The 26816-nt window shown below is 43.2% G+C and overlaps 1 protein-coding gene across 2 annotated transcripts; it reads right to left on the bottom strand.

The window, feature by feature from the left end:
* Positions 1-927: 927 nt before the first annotated feature.
* Positions 928-26264, bottom strand: HDDC2 (HD domain containing 2). 2 transcript variants are annotated; one of them, XM_025925640.2, is made up of 6 exons: positions 26126-26264; positions 24761-24882; positions 22880-22982; positions 17385-17453; positions 4885-5023; positions 928-1292 (listed from the first exon to the last, which is right to left on the bottom strand). In XM_025925640.2, the coding sequence occupies exons 1-6, from the start codon at positions 26192-26194 to the stop codon at positions 1195-1197; spliced, it is 600 nt and encodes a 199-aa protein (XP_025781425.1). In that variant the 5' UTR covers positions 26195-26264; the 3' UTR covers positions 928-1194. The 2 variants fall into 2 exon arrangements, with proteins under 2 accessions (XP_025781425.1, XP_025781424.1); XM_025925639.2 differs by having other exon boundaries at positions 26111-26264.
* Positions 26265-26816: the final 552 nt, after the last annotated feature.

Below are 26816 nucleotides of genomic sequence, written 5' to 3' on the forward strand. Positions count from 1 at the left end.
CATATCTCTAGTAACGAGCAGACTTGGAATTTTCAACCATTTACCACTTTTTAAATACCGTTGCTATGATGCATCAGTATTTTGAAGCAAACCGCGTTGCTCTTTTCAACACGGAGCAGTTATATGTACACGTGTGTTGCTTCTGAAGAGATCATGCACTTTGCTTCCTGCAGACTGGGTATCCATGGATACTGCCAAGAGTTTCCAAAGAAACGCTTCCTAGAATACTCTCATCATGCCACAGTAACGGGCCTTCGTCAAACGGAAACTGACGTTTGAATTAAAGGGGCAGGCATCATTGCTTCACGCCAAAATACTGGGCAAGTTTGCACAGATGGTCTTCTTTTCCTGACCATTCCATGGTTGTGCCTCATTCAGAGGCAAGCAGGGTAGGTTACTTGTCCAATGAAAGGAAACGGGGGAAGAAACCTGGTCTGATGTGTTCCCAACATAAGGTGCAGTGCCCTCAGTAACATTCCTCTGATTACAGATTTCTTACCTGGTGATAAATGTTCTCATAATCAAGGTCTGAATATTTATAAATCAGACAGGGAAAAATACACAAAGGAAGACAAGATGGCATTTGAAACCGTATGCCTGAATTTATATCCCCAAATGACAAAAAGGATTAGGGGGAGAGGCAGAACCTGTTAGCCTGTTTACAAGTCTATGATCAGGGGCCTAAGGCAGGTCACAGTGAAATGAACAATGTGGCTCTACGGAGTGATCATCTGAACAAAGCAGCATTTCATAAATGCATTATAATACATTCCTTTTCTTGGATCCTCACCACTAAGTCAGCTGAAGAATCTGTTCTTAAAAGCAATCGTAACTTGATTTTCCATCATTGCATGAATCTGGCCTTCAGGGCTGTAGGTTATTAATTTAGAATAAAATGATTCAAAATCTCCAATAAATAGTCCAAAGTTTAAGGTTTTAAAAATTTATTTAGTTAGTTCATTAAAAAACTCCCCCCACTACCCTCAGGCTTCATCCATGGCATTTTCAGGACCACATCCTGTTCTGTAGCTCCTTTTATTATCCAGATTGTATCAGGTTTCTTACTGGAGTCCAGGCAACGGAAAATAAACAGAATTGCATCTGGGGAATCAACAAAGCAACAGTGGCCAAACAACACCATGAAAGGGAAAAACACAATGTCTGTCACAGGAGTGCAGCAACCCAGAGAGCACATCAGGAGCGGGGCTCACTGGTGGCGGCAGCTATGTTAGCGTTTCTTTCTGCCTCAAGTTCAGACACAAGTTGGACTATCTCCGGGTGACTGAATTTTCCTGTAAGGCAAGAAGACCGGGAAAGAGGTTGACAAGAGGATACATCAGTTTCTCCAGCTTGATCCTAGGCTTGTCAGGGCCTGGGTTCTGTGATCGACTCCAAGACAGAATACAACTCCAGGTCCCGGACAGAGGACCACTTGGAGCTTATCCTCCATCACCCTGGATGCCACCAAGCATTGGGGAGGACAGTCGGGCAAAGAACTGTTCATCAGGCAGAGCTAGGGAAAACTTCACCAGGTAGAGAGCTGGACACAATCTCTGCCCATTCTGAAACCGGAACTCACGGGCACAAAGCACATACATATAAAAAGACTAATAGGAAGAGCAGAAGGTCTAGGCAGTCCCAGGATGCAAATGTGTCTCTTGTACACAACTACACTAAAACCCACTGATCTGTCTTCCCTGCTCCTCAACCCTCCCAGACTTCTGCCCTGGGCAGCAACCTACCTATAAGCTTTCTTAGTTGAAGGTGGTTGGCGTGCAGGATTATCAAACCCATCACTTCTTCCCTGTTTTTTTCTTGCCAGTGCCTTTGTTGTTTACTGTTCAGTCCAAATTTGATTCCATTTATTCCCTATCATCAACCTCTTCTCTGAACGTTCCCTTCACTTTCTGGCCCTGATGTCTGGCTTGTCCTGAGGATATGGCTTTCCCTGCAGCCTTGTCACATGGTGGATGTTTTCTCTCTCACATGGCTCTTTTCACTGGGCCTGGGTCTGCCCTCTACGCTCCCCGTTGCCTCCAGGCCACCGTCTGCCCCCACTGTGTAAAGGTCACGCTGTCACACTATTACTGCAATTCCACCAAAATGGCTCTTACTTAGGACACACCAATTAGCAACACGTTGCTGAATCTGATCACTACCCCTCTTGAAGCATTTTCTTCCCGTGGCTTCTGGGACTCCTGACTTTCTCCTTTGAAACCTATCTTTTCCCCACCTTCCCCATCTAGTGGCAACTCCATTCTTCTATAGTTGCTTAGACCAAAGTCCTTGGATTTCTCTCATAAATACCCCTACACAAATTCTGTTGGCCTTTATATTCAGAATATATCCAGAATCTGGCCGTTCCTTTCTTTTTCTATCGCTACCAACCTGGCTCAAACCACTATCATTTCTCACTCGGATACTGCAATAGCCACCAGCTGGTCTCCCTGCTTCCAGCCCAAGTGCCCCTTTCAAAACCCAAGACAGATCCCACTCGCCCCGCGATCCACCTCCGTGAAGGGGTCCCCATCTTGCTCAGAGCACAAGGCAACCTCTTAGGCTGCTCGGTGGGCCTCACCTGCCACCCTCTCCTCTCATCCACCCCCACGAGCCACAATGGCCTTCATGCTGCTCCTCTCTTTTCAAAAAGAAAAGAGAAAAAGAGAGCCCTAAGTATTGACTGAATTAGAGAAATAAAATTGTAAATGTTATCAAACTAAAGCCTTTAAGTCCCCTTCAAAATCCTAATAAAGGGGGGAGTGGCACCCGGCTGGCTCAGTTGGTAAGCATGAGACCCTTGATCTTGGGGTCATGAATTTGAGCCCCACATTCGGGGTACACTTTACTTAAAATCCTCATGAGGTTTGCCATGTACATCTTCATTGCTCCCGAACTGAGCCTGTTGTTTTCTTTAAGCATTTTTGAGAAAAGCAACCACTCCTTACATCACTTATATTACTTAAAATTCTTACCTTTTTTAAGCGTAGTGCACCAGAGTGGAAAGTGAAGTGAATTTTAATCTCAACTCAGCTGCGGGCACGTCACCCTCTTTCTCACCTCATTTCTTCCTCAATGAAATCTGGAGTTTAAACGAGATGACCCTTCCAGTTCCCACATTTTTTGATTCTACTAGTAGTCTGATGTTTCATTTTCTACTTTTCATTGTGAGTGTATCAAAATAGAAGATGATAGTGTGAAAATGCAAAGCACCACATAAACATGACTTGTATTTTAGAGTTACGTTATTGGTGACGCAGGCTATCTTGGAGACCGACCATTGCTCACAACGGGTTGGCAAACCTTTTCCATAAAGAGTAAGACAGTACATACTTTAGGCTTTGTGAACTATGTGGCTTCTTGCCGACTACTCAATTCTGCCACTGTGGTGTAAAAGCAGTATAGACAATACATAGAGAATGAGTGTGGCTGTTTCAATAAAATTTATTTATACAAACCAGCACCAGTCTAGCTTGGCCAATGAGCCAGAGTTTGCTGATCCCTAGTTTACAATGCTATTTAGCTGAAGTCAAACATTTCCGAGCACCGTCTATATCAAAGATAGATGAGACAAACCTGGTCTTGGCCCTCACACAGCTTAGTACGGGATAGGCTGAGCAACTGGGGGTTTTGGGACAAGACCCAGTAAGAAACATCCTTAAGGAAAACGCAAATCACACGGTCACATTATGGCAAATGCAGACTGAGCAAAAAGAAGGGAATACCTCATGTTGACAGGGAGGATTCAGAAAGGAGACCAGGGATGTAAGTGGCCTCAGACTGCAGAGCTCTTTAGGCCACTCCAAAGTGTTAAGATCTTACTTTTTAGGAAGAGGAAAGCCACAGAAGTTTCAAAAAGGAAGATGCGATTGTATCTAGGTCTACAAAGGAAGAAAACGTTGAGACCTGCAGGATGAACTAGTGAGCCTGGCTGGCCGAGTGAGGAGGCTATGATACAGAAATAACAAGCAGAGAGAGGCAGAGAGAGAGGCAGAGAGAGTGCGGCTGGAAAAGAGGAACCAACCTCATGAACACCAGCCAGCACCTCCATAGCGTATGCAGCTTCACTAAACACTGTTATCAAAATGAAGATAGTGAAGGCTTCTTGCCAGGTATCATTCTAAGCACTTCACGTGAACTAACCTGCCATGTCTTCAAGTAGCCCTATAAAGTTGATTTTAAAGATTTAAGTAATCTCTATACCCAACGTGGGGCTCAAACTCACAACTCGGAGATCAAGAGCTGCACACTCTACTGAGTCAGCCAGGCGCTTCTATAATTATCCTTATTTTAAAAATACAGAAACTAAGGCCCAGAGCTACGTTGAGTAATTTCCTGGAGGTTACATGGACTGTAGGTGGCAGAACCAGAACAAATCAAGCTCCCGGCCTGTGCAATGGAGCACTATAATGACACTGATGACTTCAACTGTCTGGGGTTTCCTATTTTTACATCTCTTTTTCTACCTTCATCTCATATGACTTTACTCCTATGAAGACCTTCAGATTACAATGTACTTTCACATATATTTTCTCTCTTGAATCTCAAAACCCACCTATGACTCAAGCAGGGTCAGTTCTGTGCTTCCCATTTTTCTGGGAGGACACAGAAAAGCCAGGACACTGCCCGGGGCAGGCGGGGTGGGGGGGGGGAGGCACACAGGCAGGTGTGGACGTGAACCTGGCTTGGTGCTCAGATCCAAGGCGCCAATGCTCTCCCACAACAGACCACCTCTCACCATGAATCCCACCCTTTCCTATTTACGTGCCCCAGCTGAAAGTGTCAGAAGAAGGTAACAACAGCAGATTTCGCTAACATCATGTCAGTCACTACGCGAGGGGTAAAAGCCAAACTAAAATGGTGTTTACTGAAAAGAGCACCGAGTACCTGCTGTGGAATCATAGAAGTCCTGCAGCCTCCCCGGTGTGTTCTCAAGGTCTTCATACTCGGATGCCTGAAGAATCATCTCACACTGGTCCAGCTGCTTCACAAATTTGGCTTCTGCACTAGACTGGGTCTCATACTCCTAAGTGAACGGACAATTAAAGCAGCATGATGAGAGCCGCAGGACAGGGTCCTCCAGGAAAATTCAGACTCTGGTACTGACATCAGAGCCACATGTAAAAGCACACTGTGTACTGGCCGCCCTTCTCAACCACGTACAAACCCTTCCCAGAGAGGCTTCGGCTGTAATTTCACGGCTCACCATCAGCACTGCTTTCGAGAAGGGTGTGTGTGCCAGTCCATGCATTGCACCGGAGGCCTCAGGAGGCCCATTCGTTCACGTCGACGCTCCAAGCATTTCTCTTCCTGTCTGGTACCCTGTCTGCATGTCAAGATTGTTACTCTTTAACCCACCCGAGTGCTGGAGGTCTTTTTAACTTCAAGCTAATATTTCGTCTCACGTTTCTCAAATGATTTCCCTGCCCATTTAAAAGACAGCTTCCTTTTCCTTTTTTTTTATTAATTTTTTTTTAACATTTATTTATTTTTGAGACAGAGAGAGACAGAGCATGAACAGGGGAGGAGCAGAGAGACAGGGAGACACAGAATCTGAAACAGGCTCCAGGCTCTGAGCTGTCAGCACAGAGCCTGATGCGGGGCTCGAACTCACGGACCGTGAGATCATGACCTGAGCCAAAGTCGGACGCTTAACCGACCAAGCCACCCAGGCGCCCCTTCGTTTTCCTTTTTAAGTGAATTTCTGGCTTTCTCGTTTAATTTTCGCTGTCCCTTTCCAGTGGAAATCTCTGTCCTTGCTATCCATACAGGGAGGATTCAATCGAGTCCCCCTGGGTTATAACTCCTGAGGATACAATCAGGGTCTGGGAGTTCTTCATGCAATGGTGTGTGTGTGGTATTGGTGACAAGGAGGTGGTGAAGGCAGCGGATGGGGAGCAGGGTTTTGTTTTTGTTTTTGTTTTTTTTTTTCTATCTTCCTCCCTTGGGTCTGTCTCCCTCCTTACTGCAAAACTGAACCAAAAAGCTACAGGAGGGCTGCCTCTTATAGCATGACACATGCCACACAAGTCCTAATTAATACTGTATAGAATCGTTCTTCTATTAAGACCAAAGTGTTCCCAACTGATTTCCCTGCAAAGTTCTCATTTGTAACTCCACCCCAGATGTGTCTGGATAATGAACCTGTCATGCCTTCTTGGCAGGGTGATGTGATGTGAATCACTTAAGGTTTCTCAGTTTCTATCAGATGCCTTATTCTTATAAAGGCAGCTATTTGGATTTTGATAGAGCTGAAAATTGTACACGGAAAAACCGTTTTAATATGAGACCAAATACATTTTGTTTTAATTCAAAAGCACTTAAAAGTAACTCCTTTTACTTAATGCTGATTCACATTTACAATTATATATAAATATAATTGTAAGTAATTATAAAATATTATAAAATATAATATATATAGATTTAACAAATTCAAGTTCATTATTTAATGAAAAAGAAATGGAATATACTCAAAATATAGCAGTCCAGGATTTTTCTCTATTGAAAGTGAGAAGAAAAAGATTTCGAGACCACTAGGAAATACCACATACTGTATAACAAATTCTGGTGAAATTCCATTTCTCTTAAAAATGTAAATTGTTGACTTTTTTTGGTCAAAAAATAATGGTACAGACATTCTTCAATTTCACTTTCCAACAAGGAGGCAGGGTAAGAACAGTGTGGCCACAAAGCTCTAGAAGTAAGACAAGGCATCTTTGGGAACGTACTGCAAGTAGTTTCTCACGACAGAATGCAGAATTAATTGCAGGAGGAAGGGAGAGAAGACGCTGAAAGAGGAGGAGGGCCAACTCCCAAAAGGCCTTGTGGTTGTGAGAAGTGGTTTCGGCTTACGCTGCAGCTACTGGACATCACCGAGAGATTTCAGGCCAGAAGGGTCACGATCAGATTTGCGTTTTAGAAAGATCATTCATTCTCCCTTCGGTGTGGAAAATGGCTAGATGGGAAGCAGAGAAATCAGGCTCTGAGACTGTAGTACCAGCAGAGAAGTTTGGAGAATCTGGTCTGGCTTAATCTCATGGCAACGAAGATGGGACAAGAGTGCAAATTTGAGAAATGCTAAGGATGAAGAAGGGAACCAAAATATGAATGTGAACAAAAGACAGAGCTGAGAATGACTTCCTAGTTCCTGGCATGCGTAACTCAAGAGGGAGCAAAAGAGAAGAAACAGACCCAAAAGACTGACAGAACAAAGAAACAGCAAAACCGAAACCTAATGAGCAACATTTATAAAAAAACTAAGGTACACAGCATTACCATGTATCACAAAATATACATAAGTGGGAACAGACAAACCGCCCCCGGCCATAAGCCCCACTTTCTTTTTACATTTTTTAACGTTTATTTATTTTTGAGACAGAGAAAGACAGAGCATGAACGGGGGGGAGGGTCAGAGACAGAGGGAGACACAGAATCTGAAACAGGCTCCGGGCTCTGAGCTGTCAGCACAGAGCCCGACGCAGGGCTCGAACTCATGGACCGTGAGATCATGACCTGAGCCGAAGTCGGACGCTTAACTGACTGAGCCACCCAGGAGCCCCATAAGCCCCACTTTCAATCAGCAGGAGCAACAGGGCATCTGATGCACCTGAGAACTGGAGAAGCTCAGGACAGTCAAGATGTGTGCTCCAACAGCACCTGACACAATCCCAGCCAAGGTGGATTCACCAGTCTGACCTCCTGGGGCTCCTCCAGGACAGGATCCCACATAAACAGAAGCTGCTGGGGTGGAATTAAAACCGAGTGAGGTAAAATGGGGCGCCTGAGTGGCTCAGTCAGTTAAGCCTCTGACTCATGATTTTGGCTCAGGTAATAATCTCACGGTTCCTGGGTTCGAGCCCCACATCGGGCTCTGTGTGGCCAGTGCAGAGCCTGTTGGGGATTCTCTCTGCGCCCCACCCCCCCTTAAAATAAATAAACTTAAAAAAATAATACAATTGAGTTGGGTAAGATAACAAGACGAAGCAAAGAAAAAGTCCAGATAAAAGTGGGGAAAGAGCACAAAGCCAGGGAATATCTGAACATAAGCCACCGAACATTTTAACATCCCATTAAAACACAAACCGAAACAGAAGAGGAAGTTCTGTGAAGTCAAAAAAAAAAGTTATCTGGACCAAGTTTCCTTCCAAAAGTTAAGGAAAATGAAGTGCATATCAAAATGAGCAATGTAAAAAACACAGAGATCAAATCCCCTACAAGGCTACCAGAAGATACAGAGAGCAAGGAGCAAAATGACATCTCTACAGAAAATTCACCTCAGAAAGACATTCTTCATTTTTTTAAAGGACCAAATCTGTAAGAAACTACTTCAAAAATAATTAAAGGATGCTAAGAAAATGGTAAGACATGAAAGAACCACATTAAAAAATTAGAGATGAAAGAAAAAGTCATTTTCTCAGTGAAGGCTAAGCAGCAAACAGGAACACTGGGATATTTTAACACGATAAATAATGCCTTAAGAGAAACAGAAATTGCAAAGGAAGTTAGGCTTAAAAGTCAAAAAGAAATGAACATGATGTAAAGGATCTGAGAGAGAAGGTGACAAATACTGAGTTGAAGAAGAATCAACAGACAGATATGTAGGAGTCTTGGGGGGGGGGGAAGCAAACTAAAGTAAAAGAAAAACTATATTCAAAAAAACTTTCTTGAAATTAAAAGCCCATACTAAATAGCTAAGGATATTGGCCCAGAAGGACCAATACCAAAGCACATTCTAATGAAATTACCATATATATTTAAAAAAATCATTTGTACACCTATGCAAAAGGAGCATCTGACACATAAGGGAAATAAAATTATTATCTAACAACAATGCTTTACGACCAAAGAGAATGGAGGAATGTATTTAAGATATTCAAGGAAAGAAACTGGGAACCATGGGATTTTTATATCAAGCAAAACGGACCTTCCAGAGTAAAGAACACAGAGGAACAATTAAAAACAGGCAAGATTTAGAGAATATTGCTCCTGTGAGTCCTTGTTGGAGAACTTACAAGAGAACAAGTTTCAGACACACAAAATGACCAGGAGAAATTGACATAAGGACTGGTGGTGAGCATCAACAGGGACTCATAGAACTTTTTTTTTTTTAAGTAGGTTCCATACTGCTCATGGAGCCTAACATGGGGCTCAGACTCAGGACCCTGAGATCAAGACCTGAGCTGAGATCAAGAGTCAGACACTTAACGGACTGAGCCACACAGGCATCCTAGAACTAAGATTAAATGAGGTGTGAGAGACAGCATGTAATGGTTAAATGTTCTGACAGTCTAGATGGAATTCAACTATAAAAAAATAAAGGGAAAATAAAAACAGCATAGGCAAAACAATTTTTTAAACTGTTTTTAATAATCGGAATTGACGATGGTGGGACATACAATTGTTATTCTGAGACACGTACATGTGTAGAGAAGGATAAAGCCTGTATAATCAGGGTTCCTTGTATGGAAGAAAGTATAATATAGAAGAGGTTAAGACAGCATAAGAGGTTACGTGAAAACCGTACAGTACTGTATCTGAATTGAAAACATCACCATGAACTCAGGAGGCACACACACATATATATCCTAGCCCTGTCCATTAAAAACATGAAAACCATAATCAACTCAGTAGCAGGAAGCGCCCTAGTGCACATATTGTGGTCTTGAAACAACATAACCCGTTTAACAAAACCAACCAAACAAACAAAAAACAGGAAGGAGGTCTAACTGAAGCGTGTTCGAGATAAGTGAGGCTACAATATCCTGCCATTCCTGCCATCAAGGAAACAACCAAAGTCAAGTGTTAACCCCCCTTTCCTTTGTGAACTGCAACCAAAGAGCAGATAAGGAAGAAGCCTCTGCTAATATAATTACTTCAACTACTAAATGAAAATAAAATAAAAACAATAGTGTCTTACGATTCTGCAACCCAAAGGGATTAAGGGATAGAAGCATCAAGAAAAAGGATGGAGGAAGGGCTAGATGGGTGACTTAAGGGGGGCACTTGTGATGATAAGCACTGGGTGTTATAGGTAAGCAATGAATCACTAAATTCTACTCCTGAAACCACTATTACACTATCTGTTAACAGACTAGAATTTAAATAGAATTTTGAAGAAGAAGAAAAAGAAAAAGAAAACCCAGACATCATGTGCCTCATGATGAAAGAATCCAACACCACCTACAGTTTTGCCAAAAAGATCCAACGTAAGTCTGATCCAGCCTCTGGATCCAGCTGCCACTCTGCAGAAAACAGGAGAACAGAGGAACATGAACTGTATCATGAGTGTGCAACTGGCAAAACCCATGGCAAAACTATGGAAAACTCTGTAAGCCACATGGTCTGAATTCTTCAACAGATAACTTGCAAGAAAAAGAAAGAGATGGGGTGGGGTCCAGTGACAAACTATAGATTAAAGGAGATTTAAAAGACATATTAAGCCTTAAAAAAATGCGCAAGATTAAGCTAAAATGTCTAAGGATGAGCACTTTGGTGAAAAAACCATAAAGAAATTCGGTGATCACTGAAAATCAGGACAGTGGGTTCTTTTGGAGGAAGGGAGGGGCTGGCTTTGGTCAGGGCCTAGGAAGGGGCTTCTTGTGGTGAAATGGTCATGTTCCAAATCTTGATGTAGGTGGTAGTTACCAGGATGTCATCCCTCCAGGAACTCATGCTATACAAAGGTTTTTGAATTTTTTTCTGTTTTGTTTTTCAATACAATAGTTTTTAAAGTAACAAAAATGGCTGAAGAAAAGGAGGATGCTGTGAACCTGCTGAACAGGATACTTAAGTGGAGCTCCAATAGGCTGTTGGATTTGTATGTTTGGAGCCTCGAAGGAAGATTTTCAGGACATATGGAATAATCAGAATGTGACCACTGAAGCCTTGGAGGAGTGTTCAGAAAGGACAGGCCAAGGACACAGCCCTGGGAAGACAACATCGGCTCTGACAAAGTCGGCTGAAGAAGAGGAACACTTGAAGAAACTCAGAAAGAGCCAGAAAGGTACAAAGAAAATCAGGAGGGAGCCATGTCGCAGACCTGAGGGACGAGAGGCAACATCTTCTATGCAGCCAAAGTGTCAGGTGGCACCTGGGCAGAGCAGGACTTGCCAGACAGAGTCACACAGAGGCAATCTGTGGTCGCTGCAAGAGCAGCGCATGGTGGGGCTGAGTCACACTGGTGGGCTGTGGGGAGGCAGAGGCAGGGAGTGGGGACTATGTCCGACCCATTTGGTGGTGAAGGGAAGTAGAGAGATGTAGTATCTAGGAAGTTTATTTCAAAATATGATGTGTAAACATTATTTACAAGGCTTACAAAAACCTGAAAAAGTTCCCATCTGGAAACTTCTATGTTCTCGGTGAAGGAGGGAAGATTACTTGCTATAAAGTTGGGAGAGAAGTGCAAAGCAGGTGAGCAAAGAGAGGGATGGACAGCTGATGTGGGGCCAGAGACAGAGAGACTGTCTGTTGCCAATGAGGAGTCCTGCAGCCCAGAGGCTCAGCAGAGCCTGGAGACCTAGATGGGTCGTGAGTGATCCCGGTCCCCAAGGCAGGGGGGTGGGAGGGTCCCTGCATCAGCACTCTGCAGCCTCCAGGTAGCACTCGGGAAGACAAGTTGACTGAAATGACTCAGACTGGGGTTCTGTGGAGCAACAGAAGAAGTTCAAGAAGGAGTTCAAGCTGCAAAGAGATACAAGTCCAGGTCGTGAAAGGGAAGAGAAGGGGACGAAAGGGGACGAGGCCACAAGTCTCCTCCCTCTTCCTTGGGGAGGGGTCGGCCCCGACTGAAGAGTTACATGAAGTCTCTCTCTTGCACCTCTCACTCCCTACTTTCTGTGACTCTCCCTCTGGGACCCAGCACACTCATGTTGCTCTGCATCAAACTTCCCAATAAAATACTGCACCTGAACTACAAAGTATCCTTTGTAGGGAGACTTTTTAAAGGGTACCCATTAACCCACCGTGTCTCCAACTGATTGGACTTCCGGCAATAGCAACTGCATGAGGGGCAGCTCCTGCTATGCCTTGGGATTCATGGGGATATTTCTTTAAAGTGAAAGGCAGGTGGTGGGGTGAACATCTTTCGGTGATGCTTTGAGAAAAATGAAAATGTTTGCTCTTGACTTACTGATATTTGGTTTCACACTTCTATGGCAAAGATAAATTATAATCAAGGATGTTGAACTGCATCAAATAGATGTGACCCTCTGGGTTCATAGCTATTTACAGTGGTGAGCAGCTATGATTAACATTTCAGAAATCAATCAACTGGCATTTTCTTTTTTTAATTACATTTTTTTTTTAAATGTTTAATTTATTTTTGAGAGAAAGAGAGAGGCAGAGACAGAGGGAGACACAGAATCCGAAGCAGGATCCAGGCTCTGAGCTGTCAGCACAGAACCCGATGAGGGGCTCAAACCCATGAATCATGAGATCATGACCTGAGCTGAAGTCTGACACTTAAGAGACTGGGCCACCCAGGTGCCCCTCAACTGGCATTTTCTATGTAACTGTACTATTCTAAGTTCCCTGGGTACAGAATGACCGTATCTTCTTAAACCAAAATCAGAACATATGGAATGGAGACAGAAGAAAGATAGAGCTTACCGTGTGCCAAGTAATATTCCAAGCACTTTACATATAGTAATTAATCTGATTGCCATACAACACTATAAGATAGGCATTCTACTGCTATTGCCATTTTATAAATAAGGATATTGAAGCACACAGAGGTTCAATAAGTTGCCCAAGATCACAATGCTAGTAAACAGGGCATCTGAACCCTGGAAATTGGATATCGAAATCCATGTACTAACACAGGACATGAATTATAAAAATGCTTAAGTTAACATGAGAGTGTATATGGGTTGCATAGTGTTTTCCAAAAATTCAAGTCTACCTGGAACCTGTGGATGTGACCTTATTTCCAAATAATGGAATATCTGGAAGATTGCAGATGTAATCAAATTGAGATAAAGTCACACTGGATTGGGATGGACCCTAGTCCAATGGCTGGTGTCCTTACAAGAAGAGGGAAATTTGGGCACAGATACAGACCCAGGGAGAACAGCATCTGACTACTGAGGCCTACATTGGAGTGATGTGTCTGTAAGGCAAGGGATGCCAAAAGCTAGAAGCAGCATCTATCAGAAGCCAGGCAGAGGCAAGAAAGGATCCTCCCCTGGAGCCTTCAGAGCACAGCCCTGCCAACACCTTGATTTTGGACTTCCAGCCTCCAGAACCATGAAACAATACATTTCTGTTGTTTAAAGCCATCCAAATTTCCGGCAATTTGTTACAGCAGCCCTAGGACACTAAAAGAGTATCTTACTACTCGTAAGTAACTGACATGGTGTCCTAAATACAACAGAACTATAAATGCTTGTTCAATCAACCCCTGTGCTGCATCATAACCTAAAGACAATGCTGAACTAGGAGGCAGGCTTTGTCACCCACTAGCTAAGAGACCCTGGGCAACATACTGCTCCTCAGCCCCGTGTTCTTATGCGTAAAATAAAGGAGTTGGGCATGGATTTTCTTCCAGTTTTAAATTTACAAAATTCTAACATGTACAGTAAAGAGTTATAGAGATGGGATCCAGAAATAATTTTAAAATACGTAAGAATATGGTAAAGTAGCCACTACATAGTACCAAAGGTCTCAGAAAGAGGAAAACCACAGAGAGATACAGAGAAAGAGAGAAAAAGAGAGAGAGAAGGAATGAATTAGTTTTCTAGGGCTGCTATAAAAAGAACCACAAACTGGGGCTTAGGTAACAGAAATTTATGGCTCATAACTCTGGAGCTAGAAGTTGGAAAGCTAGCTGTTGGCAGGACTGGTTCCTTCGGAGGGCTGTGAGGAAGAATCCACTCCAGGCCCTTCTCCTGGGCTTATAGATGGCCTCTCTCATGTTCACATAGCACTTCCCCAATATGCATCTTTGTGTCCAAGTTCCCCTTTGTATAAGGATAACAGTCATATTGCATGAGGACCCACCTGAATAGCCCCATAATAATTTGATTACATCTATAAAAATCCCATCTCCCAAAACACTTTTTAAATCCTATCTCAAGGAAAAAAAAAAAAATCCTCCAGTAATCACTTCCTCTTTGAAGAACACCTGAAATGATATAATTATATTTTGACATGAACAATAAAAATCTGAAATACAATTATAAAAAAAAAAAGACCTCCTTCACACTGACAATAAAAAGTCCTATCAATTCATTCAACAAATATTCAAATATTCATTGCCCACCATCTATTTTATATTTTACTAGGCACTGAGAATAAACTACTGAATGGAGGAGAAAAAAAAATCGTATCTCCAAATAACGTCTTATTTGGAGATACCTCTGAATTTTAGTGGGACACAATTCAATCCATATCAGAAAGAGAAGAGGGGAGAGGAATATCTTCTTCTGATGTACCACCTAGAACTAGGTTTTTTTGTCATAAGATCCTGTGAGCTGTGAAGAAACATGTGTTGTGTACGGAAGGACAGTGATACTCTAGTTCCTGAAATACAGGCTTTAATAGACACAGGGAGAAATAGTCAAAGAAATTAGGAACAATTCTAATGTCTAAAACTCTCTTTAAAGAATAATACTAGATACTAGAGAGGTACATTTTCCTGCTTTGTTTTCATGATATTTAAATAAACTTAAATGTATCTGTGCCCCCCAGCATCAGCACATAAATACACACTCACCCCCTTGCACAGAGAATAAGCACTGAGACTTAAACATGTATGCCCAGCCTGTACCTCAGGGGCCTCTCTTGACCTGAAGCAGCTACTTCATTCATAGGGGTGTATGAATTGGTTAAGGAAAGTTTAAGAGCCATGAATAATATTCTCTATAAATACATTTCTACAATTCTGTCTGAAAAATTTGCTGCTGCCTATTTATATGGTCCTCATTTTTTCCCCCTCGGGCTCTTAACAGAAAAACGAGCCCAACCCTTTCATAGCATGCAAAGATGGGGTTCATGTCAGAAAGTAAGAAAGTGCAAATGTTCCTCCTCCACATCCATCAATATCCCACAGTGTCACCAACAAAGTAACCGAATCCCATGTTCTCTTCTTTTAAGCTGTCTGCTGGCACAGCTCCAACAATTCTAAAGAAGGACTGTCACATTCCAAGGTGGCCACTGTGTACCTGTCCTGGGACCTTCTTTAACAAGCTTAATTGATTCAACCACTGACTTTCATGAGATCATAAAACTGTCACCTATTTAGGGGTTATCGAGTCCTTTATGCTCTGTATTTTATATTTTTCCAAACCCAAAGTCTTTATTGTGATGTTTTCATTTGGAACCTACTTAAATAAAAGGAAAATTTCCAGTAAATGTAAAGTAATTTTTGTTAAGTAAATTTTGCTGTAAGCTTTTTTTAGCCAGTAGCTGATGGCTAACTGAGAAAATAATTTAACAGATACTGCCACTGTGTTTATAATAACTAGGAGACACAAGGGTACCAATTCTTATGAAAAGTTTTTTGGGTTTTTTTGTTGTTGTTTGTTTTTTGTTTTTGTTTTTTAATTTACATCCAAATTAGTTAGCATATAGTGCAACAACGATTTTAGAAGTAGAAAAGTTTTAAATTAAAGGAGTCTTTCCTTTGTAAAAACAATACTTGAGATTAGTTTCATAAGCTCAGGGGCCCCTTTTTTCTCTTTCTATGTATGAAATCTCTTTCTATAATGAACTCTATTCCATTATTCCTCAATTCACAGTGTTCCAGAAGTTCACTTGAAAGGACCTACTTTGGCATAAGGGACTCTTTTTCCTAAAGAAACCCTGTTACACCTAGTGACAGATACCACCGGAGCCAGGCTCCGGCTACATACTATGCATATTTTGCCAGATTGAATTTTCACAATTATTTGGCAAGGTAGGCATTAACAGCCACAATCTTTCACCTTCAATCCCGAGGACAAAACTGTTTCAGTTTTCAGCATATTTTTAACTTAGAAAACAATATGGTATATATAGTACCCATTACAGAAAACCTCTAGTGGGGTCCAGGGCAGACTCAGCTGCTAAACAGATGAATATTCCTACATCAAAGCATATTAATTTTCACATCAAGGGGAATGAGTGGGGACTCTAAACAGGCTCATGTTGATTCAGGTAAATTTTGCCGTATGAGGTGAAGTTAGGTCAGGTTTTTTAAAAACGGGCTCTCTGAACTTTGTAGATTTCCTAACTGAGGATTTAGGGCCTGTGGAGCTGTATTACTCTCACGTTCTAGGAGAAATAGGCCAACTAGAACCAAGTAACTCACCCAAGGGAGGTGGGACTCAAATCCAGGTCTCTGGAGGCAAGCCTTGCTCTCTGCATCATAGTGTACTGCCTCACAAAGGAAGGATGCTCGTTTCACCCCAATTCAGCTAACCCACAGAAATGACATCATACTACAGAATCTGACCACTGAGGAAAATGGCATTTATAGGAGAAACATCTAGTCAGGGTTCAACCTGGTCACTTCCCAACCTGACCCCTAGTCTTCCCAAGTCAAGGAAAGACCTGACCCAGCACGCTAGGCAGTGGGAAGGGAAGTCTGCCAGCTCTGAGGCTCCAGGGAGAGCAAGGGGGGGGGGGGGGGGGGGGGAGGGGCTGTGGTTGTGAAAGGGGGAAGATCGTTCTCTGACAGTGGGAGAGGGGAGGGGGGCTGTGGAGGGGGCGTCTCAGGGCTCACGCAAAGAAGGGCCAGTACGGACTGCAGGGAAGTGAGAAACTGCAGTAGGCAAGGATTTGTCTGCTGTTGTTTTCTCTTCACAAATGAAAACCAGCACCGTGGGGGGAGCAACAGGAGAGCGTGGGCTTTCTTTGCTCTTTCCACTCTTCCTGCCCTATGCCGCCAGCCATTCTGCCTCCCACCTTGCCATCAAGCACCGGGAAGGCAGTGAGCACCTACAGGGCCCCTGTTCTGTGCCGGGCATCATGGCACCACTTCACTTTGACCTCACTCAGCCCTTAACAGCCCTTCAAGGTTTCACAGGTGGGCAACAGGCTCAGGGAGGGGAAGAAGCCCAAGGTCAGAGGCAGGAGGTGGTGAGGGCCCACATTCTTTTCAAGGACCAGAAGGCTGGGCGAGTGCAGGCTGGCAGGGTGGGGGTGAGAGCAGCGCAAGAGGAAATCCAGGGGATGAGTCAAAATCTGCACCAGGCATCATGGTGTCAAGGGAAATGGGGAGACTGGAGGGAAGAAAAATTTCTATTAGCCATGAGAAACCCCTGCAGCAAGCAGGAGGTGAGAAACAGACACAAACGAGAAAATAATAAGTTAGAGACAGCTTGTTAAGATAATCTAAGGCAACTACAACATTGAAGATCCATATAAACTCAATCACAGTAAATAAAAAGCAACTCATCACATATACTTACTTCCCAAAGCCCATAAAGTTCCTTCCTGAGATCTTCTGGGAGGAGCTGTGTTAGCTGCTTCATAGCTTCCTGAAATATCAAACTGTTATTTTACTCATGATCACATTTATCTAATTAACAATTCAACTACAAAAGCCAAATAGTGGGCTCAAACTCTTACAAACAACTCCCCAAAGGACAGCCAAATGTTGGACAATATTTATAGATTACAAGGAGGGCAGTTGTATACTTTAAAGAAACATGGGTACTTATTCATATGGGGTTCAGCAAGCACTTATTTTGTGGCCTGAAGCACACCAGACACCAAAAAAAAAAAAAAAAAAAAAAAAAAGACAATAAGGAAGGTGTGAGATGATTACAGAGATATCAGAAGCAAGGCCAAGGTTTTACATTTTGTGGATGAATCACATCTTGTGATTTCAATCATAAGCATCCTGGAGTTCAAAACTAACCTGAGAACAAGAACAGGAAAGTAACGCTGAATAACAAAGCTCAAAGAAATTTCCTGTGTATTATTATATTCATTTCCCACTGTTAATATTTTTATTGCATAACATAAAGCACTACACACATGGGCAGTTATTGTCATTAACATAAAGGAAACTACAGGATAGTATTTTGTGGGGTCATACGCACAGGATGAAAGAAAGGGATATTAAAGCATAATCAGCCATACCACCCGTGTAGTATCTGAGCCATTCGACAGCATCACCAATCACTTCTTGCCCTCCCTTCATAATGTCCAGGGCTGGGACTCTAGCTCCTCCAGAGGCTGCCCAAATGGGCTTTAGGCAGCACTGACAGAAAATACCTTCTTGTACCAAGTTGGAAGCTATCCCTGCAGGTCCTCCACCAGGCCTCACCTCACCCCTCGCAAACACAGCATTGAATACGTGGGCAGTGACCCAGCTGGGCCAGAATCACTGCGGCCACAGTGACCGGTCCAAGGGAAGGCCATGTAACCCAAACCAGCCATTTGAGGGACATCTGCATGGTCTGTCCAGCAGAGGGTAGGAGAGAGAAGGCACTACTCTCTGAAGTCCCCGGAGCCACCCTCGTTCCTTCCTCTTTCATTTCTGTGTTGCTCCAGTGTCTTCCTAAAACATCATGTCTTGGGACACCTGGGTGGCTCAGTCAGTTGGGCAGCCGACTCTTGATCTGGGCTCAGGTCATGATCCCAGGATCGTGGGATCAAGCCCTCTGTTGGGCTCCAGGCTGAGCATGACACCCACTTTAAGATGATCTCTCTTGCTCTCTCCCTTTGCCCCTCTCCCCCACTCACGCTCTCTCTCTCTCTAAAAAATAAAAAAAAATTTTTTTAAAATATCACATCTTGGGGGGAATGAGGTCTGCAACTTACTCTCAAATGGCTTCAGATCCCTCCTCATCCTACACTTCTTAATTCGCTTCAGTTTTTCTAACCGGAGGTGAGGGTCCTTGGCCAAGTGGCAAAGGCCCCATATAAAATCGAATAGTGAGCTGGGAAAAAGCATTGAAAATAAAAATGGGAGGAAAATGTTACAGAACACAACCACTGGCAGAGCGAACGGCATGTGCCAGTGTCAACAGTGTGCTCTCGTAAGTAACATCACCATCTTGAATGGCCCGTAGCGTCATAGCACCCTCAGTGGTATCAAATTTAGGGTATTGTGTATCTGCATCCTCACTTGTTTCTTTTTCATAAACTGCAGAAAATGCCTGAAAAATCTTTGCATTTTCAAAAATTAAAGGCGCCTTTACAAATAGATCGCCTTTCTCTACACTATTCCAAAAACACACGTTTGTCCACTGCCTTTGTTTGAAAAGAATGAACTGAGTAATATGTATTTACAGGTATATAAATATCTAAACTCTTGGATTAATATATTCCCTTTATGGTGACGTACCCAGCACCGAACATAGTGAATGAGGTGTGGTCTGACCAAGGTGGGAGAGAATGGGGCCATTGCCTCCATCATGCTGGATGCTGTATTTCTATAAAGGTAGCCTGAGACTGAATCAGCTTTTTGGAGGTCAAATCCAATAAACTTCCAGTTGATTAAAATCACCCTGTCCTTTAAAAAACAAAACAGATAACAAATATGTTGTTGCTCTCTTCTTGAAATTGAACAAAGATTTTCTGTATCTAAAACTCATTGATATCATGTTATTACACAATCAAAATCTGCATTTTGAGACCTTTTAGGTGGTCAATATTCCTTGTTCGGCAACATATGCCAAAGAATCGTGCCTAACTTTTTAAATGAACCCTCCAAAACCAACTTTGCTAAACTCAAAGGGTACATGGCTCCAAAGGCCAGACTTACCCTCTCGGTGGTGAGCTCTGCCGCTCCCACTTCTATACTGAGTTTTGCCTTGTTCACACACAGATTTAGAGTGATAATTTTCCTCCTTTTTTTTTTTTAATGTTTATTTATTTTTGAGAGAGAGAGACAGAGCGCGAGCAGAGAAGGGGCAGAGAGAGACGGAGTCACAAAATCTGAAGCAGGCTCCAGGCTCTGAGCTGTCAGCACAGAGCCCGATGCAGGGCTCGAACTCACAAGCTGTGAGATCATGACCTGAGCCAGTCAGACACTTAACTGACTGAGCCACCCAGGCGCCCCCAGAGTGATATTTGTCCTAACTTGACATGCTTCTTCCTGTGAGTAAAGCATGCCAAAAGAATTTGCCTAAAGTCCTGAGCCGAATAAGCTTCTAGCAAATGTCTTAGGTCAGTTTTGTGACCATACCTAGAAAGCATTACGCATCTTCACACATCACTGGTAAGGCTGAACAGTACAAAAGTTCACTGGGGTTTGAACGGGGTTTGACACTTAACTCGCCCATCACTGACTGTGGAACCCTGAGGTTAAAGATTATTAACCTCTTTGTCCTTCAGGTTTCTCCTCTGTAAAATGGGGGTTAATAACGGCATCCACCTTAATCGTTGTGACAATTAAGTAGGTAATATATGTAAAGCTTCAAGTATCTGGCACATAATGAGCACTCTATAAAACGTTCACTACTTTTCAGTTTCACTATTTTGCCATGTTCATTTCCATCATAAAGTTTGGTTCTTCCCCTTTGAACGTCCTCATTCTCAAGCAACTTTTAGCAACTTTAACCCTAGAAGATACATACATACCATGATTCTGCCTTCTAACTTAATGTTTTCTCTTTGCAAAAGAATATAACCTGCTATTGCTGTATTCCAGCCTCAATTTCCATCCCACCAGTTCCCGATGATCCTTACTAGGCATCATTCACCAACTGGGGTTATGAAATAAAGTCTGTTTTATCTTGTTTAGGAAGGGGATCAGACAACACATATTGCTTTTGGCCCTAAATTTTCTCTTCCATGCCCTCATTTTCCTTTTCATCTTAATACCTACTCTCCCTCAAAGCAATCAGCCTTCCAAGTTTATCAAATATGTTCCCTCCCTCCTATTTCAGTTTAAGCCTTCCTGATGCAGTTGGCTAGCCTCTAGGCAAATAACGCTGCCTGCTTCTCATTAAGTGCATTCCACCTTGAGCCAAGAAACCCTCATTTAATTATCTTAATGCATGGTTCAGACATCTAAATCTTGTTCATAAACACCATCTGCATAAAGAATTGTTCACCTTCCAGATCTTTCTCTCTGTTCCCAAATCCTAACCAGCAGCAGGAAGAGGTAATGGAATATCAGCACTCTTCCAAGCCTTTGGTTTCTTGTCCAAGAACTTGTGGTTCTTCAAGATGCTTCCCCTGTCCCTTCTGATTATGGCACTGAGTCCCCTGGAGAACACTGGAGTGGCAGCAGCCAGGAAGTACAAGGAAACCAGAAAAATTCTCATCATTGCCAGGACAGGACGTCCAGAAAGGCAGCGGCACTGACGGTTCACATCTCCACCAGGCCCCTCCACAAGGTGTCACCAGCCAGGCCTCACTCGTGTCAAAACAGTAGCACGTTTTCTCTCATCTTCAGTGGCTAGAGAGCCTCTGATGGGTCTTTTTTTCTTCCAAAAGGCTCTGGTTTGCTCCTCTGTGGAGGAAGCCTCAAATTCATTATGTACCTTCATGGGGACAGTTTGTCTTTTCTCCTTGTTCTGTGTCACTTTATAGTCTCTGATGACCCTCTGGTACTTCAATATACCATTTCTCCTCCACAAAGTCCAAATTTATCATCCTGAAATGAGCTGCATAATTAGGGAGATTTTTCCCTATCCCCTCTCCTTTATGTCATTACTCAACATGATCTGGTTCAGGGTTCATTCCTCTCTGCGACTCTGTCTCTTGAACTAATTGGTTTCTTTTTCTATAAATTCTGCCAATCGATCTAGGAATTCTTTATTCCCAACAGTCTAGACTCCTACAGAGAGACATCTCCTCAGTTTCCTCCCTTTTTCACAAGCTGTCATGATGCTGAGCCTGTATTCTGGATCTGTATTTTGGCAGGAAGAAAACATTCCTTATGTGATTTTCCTTGTTCCCATAATGTTAGAACTCCTAAACTAGGATTCCTTGTGGATCTTCTTGTTTCTGGAGGGATAAAAATACTGTTGGCTACTGAACTCCAGTCTCCCTCAGCTCTGAGAACAGATATTCAGGCCCACCTACTCTGTTAAACCGTGTTGATGAGGATCCATCCACTTAGAAATTTATGACCAAACTCCTGTAATAAAAGTAGCTTGCAATAATCCCTGAATGGAGAAACAGCTGTTCAATAAAAAAAAAAAAAAAAAAAAAATCCTGGATTTTCCAACCTCTGCCTCAAATATGTGTCCTTCTTTGGTCCTGGACTTTGGATTTAGAGTCCAAATTAACACAGATTTAATATTTTATTGCTGTTCATTTCTTACTATTGCCAAGTATTTTTCTTCACTTCTGACCAATAAATTAAAATACTAATGGAAAATTCACAAATTACTATAATATTGATTATATTTGGGATTTATAGAGCTTTTCTCCAAAGAGCTTAACCAGTATGGAGAATTCCTTCAAGATCTAGCTACTTCCATTGTTCTAATGAAAGCCATACCATCTATGTCCACATACTAATGAGAACAGAAACCAACAGTTTCCTGTCTCTGTGTTAAACAAGGCTGGGAATAGGCATACTTTTCTGATCTTGTGTTAAACAAGGTTGAGAACAACCAAAAACCAATGCACTGCTTATTCCACGGAATCCTTGCTTCTGGAAGAGAAGACTGTAAACCACCCAAACCAGAGTAAACACTAACAGCTTACTCCTCAAGAATTTAAGACTTTGCCACACCAGTCCTACCAATCCAAGGCTGTTTTGCCCTAAACCTTGTGCAATCTAACTAGCTGCCCATCTCGTTAAGATCCATCTAAGCATCCTCCAGCCCCGGCCCTAAAACTCGATAAATATTCTCTCCTGACTTCCCTTTCCTGAGACACTACTAAAACTCTGCCCAGGTACTCTCCCTTACTGCAACAGGTCTAATAAACTTAGCTTTGCTTCAGCAACAGGTTTCTCTGGTAGTCTCTTGTGGAGTCAACAGTCAACACTGACCTCTTCTCGCCAATGTTTTTCTTCTTTGGGGATGTTATCTGCTGGTGCTATGTCCCCAACGATGCATTCTGCCATATCGTGAACCAGGGTTAGACGAATACATCTGACCAGGCAAAAAATGGTGAATAATTACACAAAATTAGATTCACTACAAGTTCCTTCTCTATACTACTTTGAAGTTGCATATTTTTTTTTTCTCCACCCTCACAGGGCATTTTAATGCAGTATTTTCTAAGGTAATTATATTCTACCAGCCCACAACAGTTCTGATTCAAAACTGCTAGCTAATATTCAACATAATAATACATGATTGCAGAGGAAACAGTTAACATGGATTTTTTTTTTAAATGGCTGGTTTTTCAAATTTCACTTTAAAAGGTTGATAACTTCAGAATACAACGCCAAGAGGAGATGATCTGGTTACAGTATTTACTTACTGATACAAAATTCAGAAACAATCATCCCCTAGTATACTAGTTAGATGTCAAAATGAGTTGCTTTATAAAGAAATGGTGGAGTTGGACAGATCTAGGTTCAAATCCAGCAATCATTTATTAGCTGTGTGACCTTTGCCAAATTACTTAATTTCTTTAAATGCTCAATTCTGTCAGCCTTCATTTTATTATCTGCACAAAAGGATAATAATACATCATAAGGTTGGTCTAAAAACTAAATTTGATAATTTATGTTCCTGATAATGATCAGTGATGAAGATAATCACTGTCAAAATAATGAAGGCAGATCATAATATAAACGCCCCAGAGGGCCATCTGTTTCACGTACCCACTATCTCCAAGGTGGCACAAGGCCTAACAACCTCCTCAGGGGTGTCCCATCCACAGTCTCTCTCTGTCATCCAGTTCAAATCTCAGACTACACTTAGGTTTATCTCTATTCGACACCATGTTCATCTTGTGCTTTTTGCCAGAAAATGTCACTTCCACACCATCGACAGAATAACAGGGCTAATGAACGCTCTCTAACGGACCTTTGCTACACATTGATTTACTTATTGTTTCCAAAATACACCTTTACGTTCCTACCATCAGGGCCTTGGTTGCTAAGCTGTTCTCTCTGCACACTGTGCCATCTACTCCTCTACCTCATCAACTCTTCAGAGCTCACCTCAAATTCCACTTCTTCCACTTCCCCAAGAACACATGATCTCGTCTGTTAGAATAACTTGCTAGTTTTTTCTTAAACTTTGTATTTATTTATTTTTAAAGTAATCCCTACACCCGATGTGGGGCTCAAACTCATGACCCCAAGATCAAGAGTCACATGCTCTGCCAACTGAGCCAGCCAGGAGCCCCAACCTTGCTAATTTTTTAGCATAACTTATTTTGTTCCTTTTATAGAAGCCAGTTGGGACCCGTGTAACTCATGGGAGACTTATTTTACTGTCTTAGCTACGAAACTTTGTCCTGTGTTCAAAAAGCATTTTAAAACACTTGCTGACTGATTGAAGGACAAGATATCCCTTTCTTAGCTACATCCTGCACATTACCTCTCTAAAAAGTCACCTCACAAACAGGTGCTAGTATTTATGAAAGGGGCTAAATTAAAGCACATGGTGTACTAATACAATAATAGAATTTTAGACATGCCACATGCACTCTCCAGCCCTGGAAATCCTAATATCACACTTGTTTTCTTGAGACCAAGGCAGGCTCTATCACTTGCCAGAGAAAACCCAGAATGCAGTTTACAATTGAAGCAATCAGCACCCATAATTCCCCTTCCTACATCCTGAATCGGTATGGTTTATCTCTTGACAGATAAACTAACCTGCAAGAATTAGACACAGGCCTCAGTCAAGGGAAGTGGTGCATATGCACAGACCAGAGATCTTAACAAGCATCAATGTTCACATCAGCTTACCGGTCTTTGTTAAGATGCTCATCCTTGGTCACCAGAGCCATAATTGCCATTCTGTACATGTGATCTGATACGCTCTCTGGACTCTGAACATTTCTGTATACCCAGCCAGTCCTTGGGACTCTCTAATGAAAATGAAGGAAAGAAAGAAGTTTATAAAAATAAATATTTAAACTATCTGTTATGCTCTTCGAGACAAGTCCAGGGAATAGGGTATAGAAGCAGGGTCATGTTTCAGAAAGTAGTAAAAATTTCTCAACTAACCTCAAATAAACCAGGGAGGTCAGAGAATGAGAAAGAGAGAGAGAGAGGGAGAAATAATTCACAAGCATACCATGCAAAATTCCAATAGTCAAATTACTCTGTGTTACTAATGTGTAAATTAAGGAACTTCTACAAGTCCTTTGGACAGAAAAATAAAGCTGTAAATTACTGTGTTTTTCCTAACGACAAGAGTTGGGACTTTCTGCCTTCAGACAATACCATTCCACACGCTAGAAACTCTTGTGGTGAAAGCTTTCAACTTGAACAAGTGACAGACTTCCAAATTCTGGAGCAGAGAGGAGTAAGGCATTTCTAATCGTTCCTGCTACCACCTGTCATAATTCTTCCTTTTGTTCAGATCAGGATGTGCTCTTGTGAGACTGCATTTTCTCCCCAAAAGTCCACATTTTAAAAGGACTGTATATAAACAGTAGCAATGGTGGCAGGAAACATAATCTGCCTTTAACTTGTAGAAATTCTGCCGAAATTATGGAGTGGGGAGGACGCACAGGATACAACTCCAGTATGTACTACAGAAAATATTCTGTTAAAAACAAAAGTATTTTTATCTCTAGAAGGAGCTAAGAGATTGAAGGCACCCCGCTTCAAATCTGCGGGACTGAGGGGCAGTTCCGCTCTTCCCACCTGCTGCTCGGAGGGCCACGCTTAACCGCGCAGCTGAGCGGTCGTGAGCCCCGCCTGTACTCTGGGCGGCCTCGGGCCAGCAGGGAGGGTCCCGAACATCCGCGCGCCGGCGCTTGGCCAGGAACCGCTCGAGTGGCTGCCCGGGCCGGTCCCCGGCCGAGCACCAGGCCTGCCTCCCCACACGGGGCTCTCGCGGTTCAGACTCCGCCGGGCCTGGGCTGGGCCTGGCAGCCCGGCCGCGCCTCCTCCGCCCGCCGTCCGGACGCGCCCCCGCTCCCAGGGCAGTTTCTGGGCCCAACCCTGCGAGGCGGGAGGGCGGAGGGAGGGTGAAGGCCCCGGCCCGCGGCGAGCAGGAGCTCCAGGGCCCCCGCGGCCACCCCGGCCTCTCCCCGCGCGCCGCCCGCCCGGCCCCAAACGGCCCTGCCCGGCCCGGAGCCCCTTCACCTTGAGCTGCCCTACCAGCCGCAGGAACTGCAGCAGGTTCTGGGCCCCCCGGCCCGATAGCGCCGCAGCGGAGGCCGAAGCCATGCGGCCACCGGTCTGGCAGGTCCGAGCAGGCCGCGAGGCCGCCTCCTGAAGCTCCTCCCCCTCCTCCGCCTCCTCCTTCCTCCTCCTCTTCCCCCCTTCCTCCTCCCTCCCCATCCTCCTCTTTCTCTCCAGACTCCTTCACCTCCCTCGCCCTCCTCTTCCTCCTCACCCAGGTTTTCCCAGACCCTTATGGAAAAGAAGTGTTCCACCTTCCTGGCCTTGATGGCTGTGCCTCAGGCACTGAACCATCCGTGGCAGGCATAGTGTTTGGTGCATACTAGTCACTTACTACTTGTTTGCTAATCTCCACTCAACTGAACTCTGTCAAATTGTTAAATGGATTGCAGTTGGGTAGGGGAGAGGCAGAGGGTAGTGTGCCTTTGGAGCAGGAGGGCTAGGCAATATTGCAGGAAAATCTTACCCAAATTAGCAACTCAGTGTCCGATTGGGGGAAGAAATAAGAGCTCTACTAAAAGGTGGGCAGTCTATGAACATTTTAACAGAGGCACAAGGAAAGTAGTCTGGAAGGGAGAAGTAAACTAGGAGACACAAAAAAACACTGGGAGATTTGGGACTAGCCATAAAAGGCTAGTGAGTGAAAGCAATCCCATGATGCAATTAC

Source organism: Puma concolor, chromosome B2 (genome assembly GCF_028749965.1).
Source record: "Puma concolor isolate L17-30 chromosome B2, mPumCon1.1.hap2, whole genome shotgun sequence".
In the NCBI taxonomy this organism is placed as follows: domain Eukaryota; kingdom Metazoa; phylum Chordata; class Mammalia; order Carnivora; family Felidae; genus Puma; species Puma concolor.